The sequence below is a fragment of the Schistocerca cancellata genome, chromosome 4 (assembly GCF_023864275.1).
Source record: "Schistocerca cancellata isolate TAMUIC-IGC-003103 chromosome 4, iqSchCanc2.1, whole genome shotgun sequence".
In the NCBI taxonomy this organism is placed as follows: Eukaryota; Metazoa; Arthropoda; class Insecta; order Orthoptera; family Acrididae; genus Schistocerca; species Schistocerca cancellata.
This window is the reverse complement of record NC_064629.1, coordinates 836,637,886-836,660,079: the sequence shown is the minus strand read 5'-3', so window position 1 is coordinate 836,660,079 and position 22,194 is coordinate 836,637,886. Positions and strand designations below refer to the sequence as shown.

The 22,194-nt window shown below is 39.3% G+C and overlaps 1 protein-coding gene across 2 annotated transcripts in view; it reads right to left on the bottom strand.

Annotated features, from left to right (window-relative positions):
• LOC126184918 (kinesin-like protein KIF3B) overlaps positions 1–22,194 on the bottom strand; it is a 157,791-nt gene that overhangs the window by 36,757 nt on the left and 98,840 nt on the right. For both annotated transcript variants that reach the window (XM_049927584.1, XM_049927585.1), the window contains 2 exons: positions 7,401–7,517; positions 2,488–2,685 (listed from right to left, as the gene is read on the bottom strand). In XM_049927584.1, the coding sequence (XP_049783541.1) occupies positions 2,488–2,685; positions 7,401–7,517 (315 nt within the window). The remainder of the gene's footprint in view (positions 1–2,487; positions 2,686–7,400; positions 7,518–22,194) is intronic.

Here is a 22,194-nt window from a genome sequence, read left to right as displayed (position 1 = left end):
CAAATCTACTGGAGGATGACATCGTTAGACTGGAAAGGCATTGAACATTCAATGAGGCAGTTTACGCCTCAGAGCCACCTGCTGCCACTGATTTATTGCCTGAGCAGTCTATATCCATTGTGTCTGAGGGTCTGGTGAGATCTAGGTCCTCAGTGGATGCCAAAATCTCCAGAAGCCCTATGACCATCTGCTTTTGGGCTCTTCAGACACTGGCGGGTGTTGTATTTCCCACTAGAAGAAACCTGGGGAGAGACCCAAGGGACGCTTTCCTAGCGAGAGAAACCAAAGAAGACTTACACTTCTCTGGCTTAGAAGTGGGGACAGACGTCCCCGATGGTTGGGGGGGGGGGGGGGGGGGGGTTGCTCCTGAAGTAGGTGGTGCAGGAGCAACAGAGAGGGAAATGCCCCCCACCATCAAGGGGGCAGGTGTAGTCTTCCAGTTCTGAGAGGTGACCTGGGTTGGCGGAGCTGATGGTGCCAGAACTGTTGTAGCAGTGGCGTAAGATGATGTCATATGCACAGGATGCAGGTGTTCAAATTTTCTCTTAGCCTCAGTGTAGGTCAGTCGGTCCGGGGTCTTGTACTCCATGATTTTCCTTTCTTTCTGGAGAATCCTGCAGTCAGGCAAGCAAGGCAAATGGTGCTCTCCACAGTTGACACAAATGGGAGGCGAGGCACCTGAAGTATTGGTATGTGATGGGCGTCCAAAATCTCGGCATGTGACGCTGGAAGTATAGTGGGAAGACATATGGCTGAACTTCCACCACTTAAAGCACCACATCGGGGCAGGGATATAGGGCTTTACATCACACCAGTAGACCATCACCTTGACCTTCTCAGGCCATGTATCTCCCTCAAAGGCCAAGATGAAGGCACCGGTGGCAACCTGATTATCCTTCGGACCCCGGTGGACACGCCAGACGAAATTTACACCTCGCCACTCTAAATTGGCGTGCAGCTCATCGTCGACCTGCAGAAGGTCTCTGAAATATGATACCCTGGACCATATTTAAGCTCTTATGGGGCATGCTTGTTACAGAAACATGCCCCAGCTTGCCACAAGCGAGTAACTCCCGTGACTGCGTGACTGACCCAGACCTCATTTTGGACAAGCCCTCGACCTCCCCGAATTTGTCCTCTAAATGCTCAACAAAAAATTGAGGCTTCATCATCATGAAAGATTCCCCACCAGCTCTCAAACATTCAAGGTACCGGGACAAATAAGATATGCTGCCATCCTTAGCCTGATGTTCCTCCCATGGTGTGGCCAGGGAGGGGAACGATTTGGGGTCATACTTCTATGCGTTGAATTGAGCTCGTGATCGCTTAGAGACTGCTGGTGTTTCACCACCAGCAAGAGATGATGGACTACGCTTCATCGTGTGTCATCCACCCTGATACCACCCACTCCGACCAGGGGCCCTCCCATGGGCGCCACCCAGCCGCAGCAAAGGCCACCTGGCAGGATGGCCATTGCCGGGAGTCTCAATGACCCAGGGGGATGGGCATCTACCTCTTGGCATACGTGGGGAGTTAACGCCGCAGCCATCAGCAGAGCAATCCCTGTGTGGTCAGGGGGCTACAACCAACAGGGTGCATGGCGGCCCCACCACAACGGACTGGCTACCGTGCTGGATATCATGTGCAAAGAAGTCCATGGTCATCGTCGATGCAGAAATCGACACTGCATAGTGCGTGGCGGAAAATGCAACCAGGAAGGTGTCCTCACCCAAGAGATGGAGAATGGGCAGGACTGCAATGCGATGACGAGAAAGTGGGCTAAAGATCTCAATGCAAGATGGGCATGACGCACCTTGTAAGGCGCCCTTCCCCAATTGGCTTGCTCTTCGGGAAATTTTGAAGAATGGAGATCAAACCCTACAGGGGACCATCACATAAAAGCCGAAACGTGTGAAACTCCTTTTAGTCACCTTGTACAACAGGCAGGAATACCTCGGGCCTATTCTAACCCCTGGACCCACAGGGAAGGCGGTGGGTGGGGGGGGGGGGGGGGGGGGAAGTTCTTATTTCATGAAGGTTCTACCTACAATTCATATAAAGGAAATATATTCATGATTTATTTCTACAATTTGATTTTTACGTGCTTACCTATGGCAGAGGAGTACTCAACGTTACCATCACATCTAATAGCAAGATTGACAGTTAGCAACTAGGCACACTGGATAATCTAGGCATAGGTTCTCTGCAGTTTTACGAATCCATTTAAATGAATACTTGACTGATTCCCCATTTCTGGTTCACAACGTTTGAAAATTTCAAACAAGAAAATTTGTACATTAAACAATTGTCAGATTACTCAGTCTGATCTCTTCCCATGGTGAAAGATAAAATGGTTATATGACATCCAGAAATAGAAAAAAATGTTCAATTATCACAATAAATTAATATTCACCAAAAACGGATAGCACATAGGAAAATAAAAGAAGCATGTATGAAAGAAAAGTGAGGTTTCAGCCCTATACATACCTTGCGTTCAGCTATCTCCTGGTTGTGCATTTCTAATGCTTTCTGCTGTTCATTTGTGTGATCAATTATATTTTTTCCTCCACAAAGTAATCTGCTTTCCATTTCACGTATCTGTGATTCCAGATGTTTTGAACTGAGTTTTTTTGAAGACAGCAATACCTTCTTTTTCTCAAGAGTTTCAGCCAAATTGTCTGTATCCTAAATGCAATTTGGTCTTTGATTAACAATTACTTTGGAACAGGAAGCCGCTTTAGTAAATACATGAGCATGATTACAGTGTACAAATTAACATGCATATGCACTTAGTGCCACGAATAGCTCAAAAATATTTTGGTATTTGATTTTGTGTTCATGATTCAGTTTAACTCAAAATTTTTGCCAGACTATATATTTTTTCATAATCACAACTTAAGTAATCTAAGACAAACGTGTTGTCATTAAAGTTACACAAAATATAAAAAGATTATTAACTTTATTAAGTATCATCTTCCCCATATCTAAAACTTGGTGCAATACCTGTTGACACCTTTATAACTAAGAAAAAATTTAATTTTTACTAAAAATTTTAATCCTTGAAACCCAACACACTACATTACGCATATTATTGTTACACTAACAATGAGCTGATATGTCTTAGATTTGTTGAGAAATTGTTTTGTATCACACAGTAGGGGTGGTGTTGGGTGAGTGAGGGGGACAGGGAGAGAGAGGGGGGAGGGGGGAGAGGGAGAGGGGGGGAGAGGGAGAGGGGGGGGAGAGGGGGAGGGGGAGAGGAAGAGGAAGAGAGATAGGGGAAGAGCCGAGGGAGGCAGTGGGGGGAGGGGGGGGGGGCTGATGGGCAAGGGATAGGTAAAACAAAATCCGATGATGTAAAGAACTGCATTTTTAATCATCAGCTGTGTAAATAAATCTTTATTCTCTACCAGTTTCAGTCACGCAGACCATCGTCACTGGAAGAAAAGGCAAATACATTAGATGGAAAATCAATTAACCTTTCTCTTAGATGTTTTGAAAGTCCTCAATGTTACAATGATTGTACATACCCATCTATTGTGTGTCATGACCTTAAATAGCAACAAACTGGCTTCACAATAATGCACGATCAATTGTAAAGGAACTATCTTGAAGACTAGTCTGTTCCTGAAGAAGGGCAGCAGCCTTTTCAGTAATTGCTGGGGCAACAGTCTAGATGATTGACTGATCTGGCCTTGTAACACTAACCAAAACGGCCTTACTGTACTGGTACTGCGAACGGCTGAAAGCAAGGGGAAACTACAGCCTTAATTTTTCCCGAGGGCATGCAGCTTTACTGTATGGTTAAATGACGATGGTGTCCTCTTGGGTAAAATATTCTGGAGGTAAAATAGTCCCCCATTCAGATCTCTGGGCGGGGACTACTCAGGAGGACGTTGTTATCAGGAGAAAGAAAACTGGCCTTCTACGTGTCGGATCGTGGAATGTCAGAGCCCTTAATGGAGCAGGTAGATTAGAAAATTTAAAAAGGGAAATGGATAGGTTAAAGTTAGATATAGTGGGAATTAGTGAAATTCGGTGGCAGGAGGAACAAGACTTCTAGTCAGGTTTAAAAAAAAAAAAAAAAAACGGGAATGTGGGTAAGCTACTACAAACAGCATAGTGAACACACAATTGTGGCCAAGATAGATACGAAGCCCACGCCTACCACAGTAGTACAAGTTTATATGCCGACTAGCTCCGCATATGACGAAGAGATTGATGAAATGTATGATGAGATAAAAAAATTATTCAGATAGTGAAGGGAGATGAAAATTTAATACTCATGGGTCTGTTGCAGAAACAATTGTGATAGTCTCCTGCTCAACCATCACATCGAAGTTACCATAATTCGATAGTAGGAAAAGGAAGAGAAGGAAATGTAGTAGGTGAATACGGAATGGGGGTAAGGAATGAAAGAGGAGGCCGTCTGGTAGAATTTTGCACAGAGCATAACTTAATCATAGCTAACACTTGGTTCAAGAATCATAATGTTGTGTCTAGACAAGAGTCTAGACACAGGGTGAGGTTACCGATAGGCACGCGTACACACACGCCGGCTGGCGTGAGTTCTGGAACAGGATACTTGATGAATGCTATAGAGAAAAATATGCAGCTCCTTGAATACTTAACTTTAATTCATCCTTGTGGTACATCGCTATTGACGATACAAATGAGTATCTCCAGATACGGTTAATTTACAATCACTGTAAGGCTAATGGCGCCTTGCTAGCTCGTAGCCATGGACTTAGCTGAAGGCTATTCTATCTCTCGGCAAATGAGAGCAAGGCTTCATCAGTGTAGTCGCTAGCAAAGTCGTCGTACAACTGGGGCGAGTGCTAGTCCGTCTTTCTAGACCTGCCATGTGGTGGCGCTAGGTCTGCAAGTACTGACAGTGGCGACACGCGGGTCCGACACGTACTAATGGACCGCGGCCGATTTAAGCTACCACCTAGCAAGTGTGGTGTCTGGCGGTGACACCACACATAAAAGAAGGTTGTATACATGGAAGAAGCCTGGAGATACTGAAAGGTTTCAGAGAGATTATATAATGGTAAGACAAAGATTTACAAACCAGGTTTTAAATTTTAAGACATTTCCAGGGCCAGATGTGGACTCTGACCACAATCTATTGATTAAGAACTGTAGATTAAAACTGAAGAAACTGCAAAAAGGTGGGAATTTAAGGAGATGGGATCTGGATAAACTGACAGAACCAGAGGTTGTAGAGAGTTTTAGGGAAAGCATTAGGGAACGATTGAGAGGAATGGAGTAAAGAAATACAGTAGAAGACGAATGGGTAGCTTTGAGAGATGAAACAGTGAAGACAGCAGAGGATCAAGTAGGCAAAAAGATGAAGGCTAAAAGAAACCCTTGGGTAACAGAAGAGATACTGATTTTAATTGATGAAAGGGAAAATACAAAAATTCCGTAAATGAAGCAGGCAAAAAGGAATACAAACGTCTTAAAAATGAGATCAACAGGAAGTGCAAAATGGCTAAGCAGGGATGGCTAGAGGACAAATGTAAGGATGTAGAGGTGATATCACTAGGTGTAAGATAGATACTACCTACAGGAAAATTAAAGAGACTTTTGGAGAAAAGAGAACCACTTGCATGAATATAAAGAGCACAGATAGAAACCCAGTTCTAGGCAAAGAAGGGAAAGCAGAAAGGTGGAAGGAGTATATAGAGGGTCTATACAAGGGCGATGTTCTTGAGGACAATATTATGGAAATGGAAGACGATGTAGATGAAGATGAAATGGGAGATATGATACTGTGTGAAGAGTTTGACAGAGCACTGAAAGACCTAAGTCAAAACAAGGCCCCAGGAGTAGACAACATTCCATTAGAACTACTGATAGCCTTGGGAGAGCCAGCCCTGACAAAACTATCATCTGGTGAGCAAGATGTATGAGACAGGCGAAATACCCTCAGACTTCAAGAAGAATATAATTATTCCAATCCCAAAGAAAGCAGGTGTTGACAGATGTGCAAATTACCGAACTATCAGTTTAATAAGTCACGGCTGCAAAATAATAACACAAAATCTTTACAGATGAATGGAAAAACTGGTAGAAGCCAACCTCGGGGAAGATCAGTTTGGATTCCGTAGAAATGTTGGAACATGTGAGGCAATACTGACCCTACGACCTATCTTAGAAAATAGATTAAGGAAAGGCAAACCAACATTTCTAGTATTTGTAGACTTAGAGAAAGCTTTTGACAATGTTGACTGGAATACTCTCTTCCAAATTCTGAAGGTGGCAGGGGTAAAATACAGGGAGCGAAAGGCTATTTACAATTTGTACAGAAACCAGATGGCAGGTGTAAGAGTCGAGGGGTATGAAAGGGAAGCAGTGGTTGGGAAGGGAGTGAGACAGGGTTGTAGCCTATCCCCGATGTTATTCAATCTGTATACTGAGCAAGCAGTAAAGGAAACAAAAGAAAAATTTGGAGTAGGAATTAAAATCCATGGAGAAGAAATGAAAACTTTGAAGTTCGCCGATGACAATGTAATTGACAGCAAAGGACCTGGAAGAGCAGCTGAACGGAATGGACAGTGTCTTGAAAGGAGGATATAAGATGAACATCAACAAAAGCAAAACGAGGATAATGGAATGTAGTCAAATTAAATCGGGTGATGCTGAGGGTATTAGACTAGAAAATGAGACGCTTAAAGTAGTAAATGAGTTTTGATATTTGGGAGCAAAATAACTGATGATGGTCAAAATAGAGAGGATATAAAATGTAGACTGGCAATGGCAAGGAAAGCCTTTCTGAAGAAGAGAAATTTGCTAACCTCAAGTATAGATTTAAGCGTCAGGTAGTCTTTTCTGAAAGTACTTGTATGGAGTGTAGCGATGTACGGAAGTGAAACGTGGACATAAATAGTTTAGACAAAAAGAGAATAGAAGCTTTTGAAATGTGGTGCTACAGAAGAATGCTGAAGATTAGATGGGTAGATCACATAACTAATGAGGAGGTATTGAATAGAAATGGGGAGAAGAGAAATGTGTGGCACAGCATGACTAGAAGAAGGGATCGGTTGATACGACATATTCTTAGGCATCAAGGGATCACCAATTTAGCATTGGAGGGTAGTGTGGAGGGTAAAAATTGAAGAGGGAGACAAAGAGATGAATACACTAAACAGATTGAGAAGGATGTAGGTTGTAGTAGGTATGGGGAGATGAAGAAGCTTGCTCAGGATAGTGTAGCATGGAGAGCTGCATCAAGCCAGTCTTGGGACTGAAGACAACAACAACAACAGTCTACAGCTCATGGTTAAAAACACAGTTCTTTAAATATCTAATGGCTGTAAGACTGTCACCTCACTAAAATATTAAAAACATAAAATCTGATGAAACTAGAATTTTAGAATGAAGAAGTAACATACCTTGTTGTCCATTTGATCATCTGACATTTCATCACTAGACTCCGACAAGTCATCTTTGCCAGTATCTTCTGCTGAAACTAAAAGATCTCTCTGTCTGGCACGCTCTGCTAACTGCGCCTGGAAAGGGATAAAAGATGTTGCAGATACACCAGTATATGGTAATATAGCATTACTGTTAATGGAAATGTGATTTCAACTGAAACTTTTATGTATATGTTGACATGCTGCATTCATTTGACAGTGAAAGAAAAGAAACCAATATTACTTCAGTTTATTTTTCCATGTGTTCCAATATTGTTAATTTATTGTATTTATTAAATACATACATTCAAAATTTAATTTGTCCATACTTTTGTGAGGCCATATGCTGTCCAAGTGGAAAGGGAATCCCCTATGTACATCTCGCTAACAATTGTTTCTCCTCTTGAGAATTTCCAGACTATCGCAACTGCAATGGTGCTTCATTAGGATGCTTCGAGGCATTTCTAAGCTCTTTATAGTCTTTATAAAGTATTGTGACACATGTCTCCCTTAGAGATTGCCCTACCAGACACGATTCTCATTAATTCAACTGTGGGGCTTCTTCCACTAGAACTTTGTATGAGAGACTAATTCTCAATTGTCTCAGTAGAGCAGCAGCATAATCACTAATTATTTCAGCTTGCATGTTAATGGGTTTGTATATCAGCAGCAGCTGATTCTTGTTTTTGAACTAGCATTGGATCAGATCTGTAACACATTTCTCCAATGGGTCACGTTTCATTTGTAGTTTTAGTAGTAGTAATAGTAGTAGTAGTAACTGCAGTTTTGCCAGATGGGTGGGATTACAAGGCACTAAACAAAAAGGCCATCGGTCTTTGCCAAGTGGCAAGTCTACTTGGTACTTGGAATGGTATTATATGAATTTACACAACTAAACATTGCATAATTAATTGATTTAATCACCAATCACACTTCATTCACATTATTTAGAACCAGCTTCAATGTTTGTAACAAATGCTTATTGTCATTTTTTCTAACTTCAAATGCTACAGTAAACTAATCACTCTAAGGATACAAGGAACCATTACATGGTGGAAGCATTCTTGTCAATGAAGATTTACTGAAGATCTACAGGAATGTCCAAAGACGACTTTTGCCCTACAATGTATACTTAGTAATGCAGTGAAAGATGAATAGGTTCCTTTGAAAGATGAAATAGTGAAGACAGCAGAGGATCACAAGGGAAAAAGACAAAGTCTTGTAGAAACTCTTGTATATCACAGGAAATAATGAATTTAGTTGATGGAAGGGGAAATGCAGCAAATGAAGCAGGCAAAAGGAAATATAATTTAAAAAAAAATGTGACCTTCAGGAAGTGCAAAATGGCTAAGGAGGAATGGCTAGAGAATGAATGTAAGGATACAGAAGCATATACCACTAGGGGAAAGACAGATACCTTGTATAGAAAACTTAAAGAGGCCTTTTGAGAAAAGAGAAGCAGCTGAATGAATATCTAGAGCTCAGATGGAAAACCAGTACTAAGCAGAAAAAGGGAACACACAAAGGTGGAAGGAGTATATAGAGAGGCTACACAAAGGAAATTAACTTAAAGGCAGTACTACAGAAAGGGAAGACGATGTAGATGAGACGGGAGACGTGATACTGTAAGAAGAATCAGACCAAGCACTGAAAGACGTAAGCCGAAACAAGGCCCTAAAATAGATGACATTATGCCAGAATTACCGATATCCTTGGGAGAGCCAGCCATAACAAAACTATTCCATGGGGCATGCAAAATGTATGAGACAAGCAAAGTACACTCTGACTTCAAGAAAATGTAATAATTCCAATTCCAAAGAAAGGAGGTGCTGACATGTGCAAATATTACTGAACTATCAGTTTAATACATCATGGTTGCAAAAGATTAGCTGGAATTATTTACAGAAGAACGGAGTAACTGGCAGAAGCCAAACTAGGGGAACACGAGTTTGGGTTGTGTAGAAATGTTGGAACAGGCAAGGCAATATTGACGCTACGAGTTACCTTCCCAGGGAATGGTCCAATCTGACGTGACAAAACCTACCCTAAATTTTTTTTACACAAGAAGTATACATAGAAAGAAATGCACTGCCAGAATTTTAGCTGCTATGATTTACTGCAGGTATTTTCTTAAAAAAATGTTCTTTTCCTGCATGAAGAAGTGCTTATAACAGTGGTTTGTACAGCCCTTCCTGCCTAGCGAGTGATCAGTGAATGAGAAGAGGTATCTGTGACAAGACAGTGCGGTGCTGCGTAGCTTAAATATCCGGAATGCGCATATGTGGATTTTAAGCATCTAACGCCTGCTTACTCTGGAGTGAATGGAAGTGAAGACAAGTGAATGAGTATTCGTTGATAATTTACCAGTGTTCACCATCTTTCATATGTATATGTGGACAAGAAGAGAATATGAGCTAACAAACATAGCCTATGAACACTGTGTTACTGTTTTTTACGCGAATAATCAGAAGAGGACACAACATTATATATCGACAGCAGTGATGCAAAACTTTGATATTCTGAGAGAATTATTTCACATGGCGAGTCCACTATTTTTGACAAAGTAAGAAAAATGATGTAGGAATGGAAGAATTTAGGTGTCTCAACTTTTACATAAAGGTAAGATGTGTGGAAGAAGTGCACTTCATACTGAATTGCAGCTCCACCTATCCTTAGCATTCGCCAAAATTTTGTACACATTGGCTGATGCTTTTTGCTGGCTGCTCATTACAATTAAAAAAGGAAATTTATAAACAAAACACTAATTATTAATGACCAACATAACCTGAAGAAAGACTAGCGTTTACACTCTGGTTTTTAGCAACCAGAGACATTTACGTTAGTGATTGTTTCGCATTTCAGTAGCTATTATACATCGAAAAGTTTCTGATGTCTGTAGTGACGTATGCGAAGCACTTCAAGGATTTTATTTAAAGTATGTATACAGAAGATAATGTCAGTGAAATATGAGTAATGAAATGAGAAATACTCATACTACCTTTCACATAGGCTACGTGATGAAATCTGCAATATAGTCTGCAGAGGGCAGATAGTGCGATTCCAGGTAAATCATTTTTATTTATCATCAAAACACTAACATAACAGTGGTACATCTGCCACGTAATTACAGATCCATGAACGAAAGCAACAAGAATTATCAGATCTTTCATATACTTTTAATTTTAATCAGCAAAATAGACACCTATAGAGACTTGTTTACTTCTAAGAAAATGTTCTGTGCTTTTCCTTTTTCTACATCTACATCCATACTCTGCAAGCCACCTGACGGTGTGTGGCAGAGGGTATCTTGAGTATCTCTATCGGTTCTCCCTCCTATTCAAGTCTTGTATTGTTCGTGGAAAGAAAGATTGTCTGTATACCTCTGTGTGGGCTCTAATCTCTCTGATTTTATCCTCATGGTCACTTCATGAGATATACATAGGAGGAAGCAATATACTGCTTGACTCCTCGGTGCAGGTATGTTCTTGAAACTTCAACAAAAGCCCGTACCGAGCTACTGAGCGTCTCTCTTGCAGAGTCTTCCACTGGAGTTTATCTATCATCTCCGTAATGCTTTCGCGATTACTAAATGATCCTGTAACAAAATGCACTGCTCTCCGTTGGATCTTCTCTCTCTTTCTACCAACCCTATCTTGTACGGATCCCACACTGGTAAGCAGTATTCAAGCAGTGGGCGAACAAGTGTACTGTAACCTACTTTCTTTGTTTTCAGACTACATTTCCTTAGGATTCTTCCAATGAATCTCAGTCTGGCATATGCTTTACCAACGATTAATTTTATATGGTCATTCCATTTTAAATCACTCCTAATGCCTACTCCCAGATAATTTATGGAATTAACTGCTTCCAGTTGCTGACCTATTTTGTAGCTAAGTGATAAAGGATCTTTCTTTCTATGTATTCTCAGCACATTACACTTGTCTACACTGAGATTCAATTGCCACTCCCTGCACCATGTGTCAATTCGTTGCAGATCCTCCTGCATTTTGGTGCAATTTTCCATTGTTACAACCTCTCAATATGCTACAGCATCATCCACAACAAGCCTCAGTAAACTTTCAATGTTATCCACATGGTCATTTATATAAATTGTGAATAGCAACGGTCCTACGACACTCCCCTGTGGCACACCTGAAATCACTCTTACTTTGGAAGACTTCTCTCCACTGAGAATGACATGCTGCTGTCTTTTATCTGGGAATTCTTCAATCCAATCACACAATTGTCTGATAGTCCATATGCTCTTACTTTGTTCATTAAACGACTGTGGGGAACTGTATTAAATGCCTTGCGGAAGTCAAGAAACATGGCATCTACCTGGGAACCCGTGTCTACGGCCCTTTGAGTCTCGTGGATGAATAGCACACGCTGGGTTTCACACGATCGTCTTTTTCAAAACCCATGCTGATTCCTACAGAATAGATTTCTAGTCTCCAGAAAAGATATTATACTCTAACATAATGTGTGTTCCAAAATTCTACAACTGACTGACGTTAGAGATATAGGTCTATAATTCTGCACATCTGTTCGACGTCCCTTACTGAAAACAAGGATGACCTGTACCCTTTTCCAATCTTTTGAAGCACTACGCTCTTCTTGAGACCTACGGTACACCTCTGCAAGGAGGAGGCAAGTTCCTTCGCTTTGACGTAAGACCAAAATTTCTTTGGATTTTCTGCCAAGTCAGGACATAAAACTTTACTTTTGAATTTGTTGAACGCCTCTTGCATAGCCCTCCTCACATTATATTTTGCTTCGTGTAATTTTTGTTTGTCTGCAAGGCTTTGGCTATGTTTATGTTTGCTTTGAAGTATCCTTTGCTTCTGTAGCAGTTTTCTAACTCAGTTGTTGTACCACAGTGGCTCTTTTGCATCTCTTACGATCTTGCTTGGCACATACTCATCTAATGCATATTGTACGATGGTTTTGAACTTTGTCTACTGATCCTCAATACTATCTGTACTTGAGATAAAACTTGTGTGTTGAGCCATCAAGTACTCTGAAATCTGCTTTTTGTCACTTTTGCTAAACAGAAAAATCTTCCTACCTTTTTCAATATTTCTATTTACGGCCGAAATCACTGATGCTATAACTGCCATATGATCGCTGATTCCCTGTTCTGCATTAACTGTTTCAAATAGTTCGGCTCTGTTTGTCAGCAGAAGGTCTAATATGTTATCACCACGAGTTGGTTCTCTGTTTAACTGCTCAAGGTAGTTTTCAGATAATGCACTTAAAAAAATTTCACTGGATGCTTTGTCCCTGCCACCCGTTATAAACGTTTGAGTCTCCCAGTCTATATCTGGTAAATTAAAGTCTCCACCAACAACTGTAACATGGTCAGGAAATCTACTTGAAATATTTTCCTTCAGGTGTTCTGCCACAATAGCTGCTGAGCCAGGGGGCCTATAGACACATCCAATTACCATGTTTGAGCCTGCCTTAACTGTGACCTTCACCCAAATTACTTCACATTTCAGATCTCCGTCAATTTCCTTCGTTACTATTGCACTTTTTATCGTTATAAACACGCCTCCCCCTTCACGGATCAGCCTGTCTCTGTGGTATACATTCCAATCTTAGTTTAGAATTTCATTACTGTTTACATCTGGTTTCAGCCAACTTTCTGTCCCTATTACTATGTGGGCATTGTGACCGTTTATTAATGCGAGCAGTTCTGGGACCTTTCTATAGACGCTCCCGCAGTTTACTATTACCAAATTAATATTGTCATTCCCTATTGTGTTTTGCCTACTGCTACCTTGTCACATCTCAGGAGGCATCTTGTTGGGCCTAGGGAGGGAATTCTCTAACCTACAAAACCCACATGGTGCACTCCACACGTTCTCCGTTACCCTTGTAGCAGCTTCCTGCATGTAGTGCACGCCTGACCTATTCAGGGGGACCCTATATTTCTCCACCCGATAGCAGAGGTTGAGAAATTTGCACCCCAGATCTTCGCAGAATCATCTGAGCCTCCGGTTTAAGCTTTCCACTTGGCTCCAAACCAGAGGAACGCGATCGGTTCTGGGAACAACACTACAAATAGTTAGCTCAGATTCCATCCCGTGAGCGAGGCTTTTCGCCTTTACCAACTTCGCCAACTGCCTTTTTTATACAAAGAAATACCAAGCTTGTGTTTATTAACTCTGTTTCCACTTGATGCAAACATATCAAGGATTTATCCTCTTTCTCACATCCCAAGTAGGACCTATGAGTGTTTCAGCTGTTTACAACCAGTCATATTTCTTTTCCTTTGGCATATGTGCTGTGGATCTCTTGGATTCCAGAATCATGTATGATATCTACATTATACTATCAGCAATGTTATATTCTCTTCGGACCACTCCATTGCTCATGTAACTCCTGTCAACAACAATAAAAGTACTGCTAGTGCCAAAGCAGAGCAGAGAGAACTTCCTTTGATGGTTCGCTAGAAGACTGACAGTCATCAGAACACAAGCGAATGAAAACTTAACACGACCGAATGCAGTTTGCTTGCACTCTGTCCACAACAGAGAGAATTCTCATTTGCTGATGCTTGTTCGCTTGTGTTCACTCAGGTGCTAACCAGGCTCAAACCATACCAAAAATGTCTCATATCAACAGCTAAACTTTTGCAGAGTAATTCTTACAAAGGTGACTTGCAGGGCAAATAAAATCAAGGCAGTGTTTGAGGTCACATTACAGACTTGTTCCATCAACTGGTACTTTTATTTGTTTACGTGAAATATTTCTTACACATAGATAATTTAACAGTTCCTGTAACACAGTTCTCATGATAATTTTTGAATACTATACATTTTACAAACAATAAAACAGATCCATGATTATTTCCTATAGCTATCCAAAAATGGCAAGTGCCTATTGACTCACAAAACAAAACATTTTCCTTACATCAGTCTCACCAGACAAAAGAAAAATTAATGTATTCATGCACTTCACAAAAATTGTGCCTGCTCTTCGTTCTTCATACTGGGCTGCTTACCAGGCAATACCATATGCAAAACATGGCAATGCAAACTGATAATGTGCAAATGACTGAAGTTTAAGAATACTGTTCTGCTGATAGATCTGAAATGACAAAGACCTACTGGAAATTATATTGTCTGACAATTTCCTGAAAAATGCTTTCCACTGTCAAACAAGTTCTTTATCGAGGGGTTGAATCACATTAGCAATTCGGCATGGAATACACATGATATCAGCAGCCTTTTCATTGTAGTACTCAAAAACAGAGGTATCATATATGAGAGAGAGAGAGAGAGAGAGAGAGAGAGAGAGAGAACAACTTCTAAGAATACATTTCCAATGAAATGTTGAAAGTTATTCTTTGTCATTTTTCCAGATTTTGATATGGCAATTACAATTTTTTATTTTATTTTTGGTCCTAACTTGCCTTCAAGTTCATGAAGACAGATATAAAGCTGTGGTAACAGTAAACCACACATATTTATCACTGGCATTATTGTATACCTGTGTTGTGTGTCAGTAGTCATCAACTGCACAATCAGCTCTGTCTTTATTTCTGCCTGAAATTATGAAGTGCAGTTCGTATGCAATTATTTCACGAAATCTGATGATCAGCATTATACACAGCAGTTGAAGGGATAACAGAAAGCTTTATCTTCATGTGAGCTATGAATTTCTCTATAGTACCACCCATTAAGGGCAGATCTACATGTTTACTTCAAGTAAACTCCGTAATTTTGTGACCTCAGCTCTGTGAGATATTATGAATCTGCTTAACAAGATCAAAGAAGTCTGGAAATCAGCTATATTCCTCTCACTTGCAATTCAGAGGGTCCAGTCTACAGATCTCCATCAGTAACTGAGCAGTGTCTTTCACGAGCAGTTCTAAATATTTCAAACAATTTTTCCTTCACACTTTTGCTGAGTTTCATGTTGGCGCATATTTTTTATTTCATGTAAATGTTTCTTCCATTTATACAGTTTGGACTCAAGATTTTATGAAAGGAAACCAGGTTTTTCACAATGCTTGAATTTAAGCGTTTTTTTCTCTCCTTAGCTTAATCAAAAATTCACAGCCTTTTCTTTATCACTGAATGCTATTACGGGACTCTCATTGGCACAACTATCATTTTCTGAACCACAACTCAGAGAATCATCACAGTTACTTCCTATTTTTTCTAAAGTTTTCAGAGTTTCTAAAGAAACATCGACACCATTCAAATGAATGTCCACGAAATTAACTAGCAAATATAGCATATGTAGTTCTTCAGGAGAAGTAGGTAATTTCAATAGCATACTACATTTGTCATATTTCGTCTTTGCAAGACTGAGAACATTACTTTGATTCCTCATTACTGTGAAGCCCTGGAACCTATACAAAGGCAGATACTACTAGCAGATATATGTTACGAAAAAACTATGAATATTAATCCAGTTTTATCTCTGTTGGTAACATTTAGTAACTGGTAATTATTACAGATATTAAATGAGATTTAGTTTCAAGTGAATAGTAACTGTGAAAAATTGTGTCGGAGAAACTCTCAAACATATACTGAAAATCAATTTACAAAATACGATCGGGATGTGTTGTGTTTTCTGTTTACTGATGTGCTGTTGTCTAAGGATGTGCGTCCACCTCACTGCACATGCGCTGTCATTTTTTACATTTCTCCAGTCACCTGGCGGGCTACGAATTAGGCAATTTTAACCATGGGGGGGGGGGGGGGGGGGCCACCTTGCGGCACATCTTAGCAGTTAAATTTTTACAGTGCATTTTTTTGGTGTACTCTCCCAGTATAAAAAAATTCAGGGAAAGTTTTGACATGTCAAATTGGATCATTCCCTTGTATGTTTATAGCATTTGTAGACTTAGAGAAAGCTTTTCACAACGTTAACTGGAATATACTCTTTGAAATTACGAAGGTAGCAGGGATAAAACACAGGGAGGGAAACACTGTTTACAGCTTGCACAGAAACCAGATGGCAGATATAAGTGTCAAGGGGTATGAAAGGGAAGCAGTGCTTGAGAAGGGAGTGAGAAAGGGTTGTAGCCTATCCCCAGCATTATTCAATCTGTACATTTAGCTAGCACTAAAGGAGTCGAATAAGAAATCTGATGGAGTTAAAGTTCACAGAAAAGAAATAGAAACTTTGAGGTTTGCTGAGGGCACTGTAATTCTGTTAGTGACAGCAAAGTACACGGAAGTGCAGTTGAATGGAATGGACAGTGTCTCGAAATTAAGATATAAGACAAACAACAACAAAAGCAAAACAAGGGTAACAGAATGTAGTCTTATTACATCAGGTGAAGCTGAGGGAATCAGATTAGGAAATGACACAAAGTAGTAAATGAGTTTTACTATCCTGGCAGTAAAATAGCTGATAACGGCTGAAGAATAGAGGATAAAAAAAAATACAGACTGGCAAAGGCAAGAAAAGTGTTTCCAAAAAACAGAAATTTATTAACATCAAAGACAGATTTAAGTGTTTGAAAGTATTTGTGACAGTATTTGTCTTGAGTGTAGCATTGTATGGAAACGAAATGTAGGTGATACACAGTTCAGACAATAAGAGAATAGGAAGAATGCCAAAAATTAGATGGGTAGATCACATAACCAATGATTAGGTACTGAAAAGAATTGGCGATAAAAGAAATTTGTGGCACAAGTTGACTAAAAGAAGGGATCAGTTGATAAGACATATTCTGGGACATCAAGGGATCACCAATTTAATACTTTAGGGAAGTAAGGTGTGGGAGAGAACGGGAGGGGTAAAAAATTGTAGAGAGACCACAAGATGAATATAGTAGGCGGCTTCAAAAGGGTGTAGGTTACAGCAGTTTTACTGAGATGAAGTGGCTTGCACAGGATAAAGCAGCATGGAGAGCTGGGTTCATAACAGTGTTCAGACTTAAGGCAACATCTACTACATCATCATCATCATCATCATCATCATCATCATCTGTAATATTTGTATACAGGACAGACAGACGAAATAAAGTCTGATGTATAATCTGTCAATCTTATCCCTTTATTTATCTTTCCGTACTCATGTGGATGACTTCATGCTTTTCATTATTTAGAGTCAACTGCCACTGATGACTTTACAAGAGGCTAAATGCCATCACCTCTAAACAACCTACGATGGCTGCTTATATTGTCTGCTACATAATTTATGTAAATCAGAAACAGCAGAATGCCCATAATACTTACTTGGGGAATGCCAGACATAGCTTCCATTTTATTCAATGACTTTCCATCAGTTATTATGAACTGTGACCTTCATGACAGGAAATCACCAATCCAGTCTCACAACTGAGGCGATAATATGCGTACTATCTGATTACATGATGCTTGTGAGGGATAGTGTCAAAAGCCTTCTGCAAATCTAAAAATATGGAATCAATATGACATCCCCTGTCAATAGCACCCGTTTCTTTGTGAGAATAGAGAGTTAGTTATGTTTCCCAAGAATGATATTTTCTGAATCCGTGCTGACTATTTGTCAATAAATTGTTTCCTTTGAGATAATTCACAATGTTCAAAAATCTTACTGCTGATTGTTTTAGTGATATGGGTCTGTAATTCAGTGGATTATTCCTAGTTCCTTACTTGGGTAGTGGTGTGACGTTTGGAACTTACCAGTTTTTAGGTACTGACCTTTCATAAAGTAAAGAATTGTATAGCATTACCAAGTATAAACCTATTGTATCAGCATACTCTGAAAGGAATCTGACTACTACAAAATCTGGACCAGAATCCTCACCTCTATCAAGTGATTTAAGCTGCTTCACTACACCAAGGATGCCTATTTCTAAGATACTCATGTTGACAGATGTTCTAGATTCGAATTCTGGAATATTTACTTCATCTTCTTTAGTTTCGGAAAACTATGTTTAGCAACTCTGCTTTAATGGCACTGTCATTAGTGAGATCACCATGAGACAAATTAACTGATACAATTAAATTTTCCTTGATAGCCTTGCATTAAGTGGCTATATCTCTGACTTCTGTAGTTACAGATACACATTTTCCTTCTTGAATAGTATTCATTTGTCATATTCTGTACCACTACTAAGTACTTACACATAGTTACAGTCATTTTATTTATCTCTCATTTGTTTCTTAAACTACTATTACATAAATAATCAGGGAAGGTGATTTTGCATTTTTCAATAATATGTTAATATTTATATGAACCAGTCTTTTTTGCTCAATGTTGTCTTAATTATCTATCACCACCATTGTTTTTCTTACATTTGACATCACACCATTTTCTGCAAGGCATTTTTGATACATTCCACTCAGTATGAAGCCATTTTGGAAACTGATATCTCAATGTACTATTAGCTTCACCATGCAAACAATAAGTTATAAGCTTTCCTAAAATTAACGCAGCAGTAGCAAGGTAAACTAATAGTGTGTGCTGCCCTATTCAGTCTATTTGTGCACAAACAGAGGCATAGACTACTGTGTGTTACACTTTATGCCCTTATTTATTTATTTAGTGTGAAACAGAACTCCTTTAACTATCTGACCACTGTTTCTATCTTCTACAAGAAAGGTGGCCTTCAGAATAGAAATAAATAAATGTCATATCTATAGGCTGTATCTGTAGTAAGCATTGTTCACATCATCTCTCAAATTTTTTCTCGAGAGCAACCTGTGTTTTTATCTCTCATGAATGTCATACCTTGCCTTCAAATCTGTCATTTTGCTAAATGCACTTTGGTAACACAATTTTTTATTTATATTTAAAGATTCTTGTGTGACAGAGACAAGATCTTCAAAACAGCCATTTTTTTTAATCACATCTTTCTTCTTATTAGATTAAAGACTATAACAACACTATTAAGACAGACTCTCTCACGAACGATCAACCAAAATTTGAAATTAAAAAGATTTTCTTTTCTTTCTTAATGTACAAAATCCATATTTTTATTCTCCCCTTTTTGCTAAATTTTGCCATGAGGCAACAACGGATAGCACAGTGGTATTTCTGTTCATCAAGACTATGATAATTTCACTAGCAGCTGCAGAAAAAATATTGACATTCATAATACCTTGTGTCTGTAACATGAAAATGTTTATACACTGCACTGACATTTCCAGACTGAGAACATGGGAAAAATTAAAAATTTAATGTGATTTATGTTGAAGAGCCAACTACTACATTGTGGAGCAACATATTTAATTGTGGGTGACTGGCTATACTACCTAAACATTGTTTTTGTCTGCTTTTACTGAATAGCAAGATGACAGCTGGTAGTGCTTAGTAGTTATTCAAGTGGTGTATACACAATAAAGGTAAAGCAATATGCTGAATAGGTGAAAATATTAATGTAAAAGATGGAAAGTATTGTGTTCTTCATGATTTAAGTGCAAATACAAAATAAAGAGCGAAAAAGTTCTGAAAAATTACATTCCACAATCACGCATGGACGAGGTTTCAGTGATGAAATCGAGTGATGTGTTCACAAGAACCAGAAATGAACTCTTCATAGAAATTTTGTGGTTGCAATCTATCATAGTTATGATTTGTGATCAAATTAGTGATCTGCAGAATGAACAGAAAGAACTTGAGCCTGAAAACAGGATTATTCCGCAACATAAGAAAACAGAAGAAAATCTTATGACTACATGAACAGCTCAACAAAAATTCAAGAATGTGTCACATGTAGCTCAGAAATACTTTAGTCTTAAAATAAATGTATGAACAACAGGCAAAATTTTTCATTCTGCAAAAATAATGGCACATACCATGAAAATGTGTGCACATGTTATATTATCAAAACAGTGACAGAGATGAGCAATTATCAAAATAGTGGCAGAGATGAGCAATTATCAAAAAAGCAGCAGACCTGAGCAGCAAGCCTGCTGGAAATGGAGATAAAAGAAACGTCTATGTCCAGTACATCACCAATGAGCCATGGAAAACAATGAACACAGATTCTTACTTCTGCAAGAAACATGCTATCAAAGGTGTAATGTGCTTAAATTGCAGAACCATATATAACACTGTGTCAGCATAAATCTGAAACGAAAAGTACGTTTTCCACAGAATATGATGATCTGGGACAACAACTGAAATTTGATAACTATAATATAGCAAATAGTTACTGTAGAAAATTGCACATATGAAGTGATGTTGCAGTCTATATTAACCAGTAACTCTGTTGATCTATTCGTTTGAAAAACAGAACTTTTAAGCTGCTCGAACAGTTACTGACCGTTTTAAGTTAGGTATCATGTGTTTTTAGAAAAATTTGTTGAATGAACTTAGAGAGACTACATGGTTGCATTACGAAACTGTAATAAGTGGAGATCTGAATGCAGATTTTGATGTAACACCACATACATAGTGTCACAAAACTGAAAAATTAACTAAGACAGTGCAACATACACTCAATTAATAATGGGCCCCACAAGAGATCAAGCCTGTTTTGACAACATTGTTGTCAATTTTAAAACTACAGAAAAATAATGTGATATGTTAGTGTCTCAATTTTCAGATCATAATTCCGTATCTTTGAAGTATAGAAGTTGGTTCTCTCTTGATAAGAGTAATGTGCAAGGTGTATTCCAAAACTAAAGTCCATTTTATAAGTGGGGGGGGGGGGGGGGGAGAGAAGAGAAAAGAAAAGAGGAGGGAGGGAGGGAGGGAGGGAGGGAGGGAGGGAGGGAGAGAGAGAGAGAGAGAGAGAGAGAGAGAGAGAGAGAGAGAGAGAGAGAGAGAGAGCACAACAAGCTCATGAGAAAGGTTTTCATTAACGGTGATATTTTACTACATATCTACTTTTCAACATAATCGTCATTCACATCTATACACTTTCTGTAATGCTGCACCGGCTTCTTCAATCCATCTGCAGAGATCTGCTGCCTGACAATTGAACAAGTTGGTAATGTTAGTCTTCAGTGCACCATTGTCTTTAAATCACTGCTCAACCAGCAATTTTTTCAAACGCATGAAGAGGAAATAGTCACTCGGTGCAGGTTCAGGACTGTACGGAGGCTGATCAAAAAGTTCTCAATGGAAATCTTTAATCTTCTCCTTGGTTTTGGCAGCAGAGTGAGGGCATTCATTGTTGTGAAGGATGACTACACCAGACAACAGTTTCCTGTGGCATTGATTTTGGACTGTTGTTCTCAGTGTGGCTCACATTTCACAGTATATGTCAGGTGTAACTGTTGATCCATGGTCCATGAAATCAATCAAAAGAATGCCCTTTTCATCCCAGACAATGGTTGCCATCATTTTTCGATTCGAGAATGGAGATAGCTTAAACTTCTTTGGTTTGGGTGAACTTGAATGGTGCCACTACATTGGCTGTTTTGATTCTGCATTGGTGTAAAATATCCACATCTCATTGCCCATATACAAGCTGTTCAGTGACAATCCTGTGAACTGTGGTTTGAGTAACATTTTGGAATTCATTAGCCAGATCACTAAACGTCAATCACTGATCACTTCGAGGTTCTTCTTTCACTTTATCAATGATGTCGTCAGCCCAAATACTGGGCTTGTCACACTGTTGTTCATTGTGAACATTTATGAGGCAGTTTTGAAATTCCCGACACCATTTTTGATCTTGTTTGTCACTCATTACTTCGGGTACATAACTCACAATGCATTTCAGCAGCTGAAGATCCTTTCGCCAGCAAAAATCTAATCATACCATACACTTAACAACTGGTTGGATCTATAATTGCACTAGTTATTGTGATTTGCTCTCACTGACTGGCAAATAACAACTGAATCAAACCAACACTGCAATAGTTTT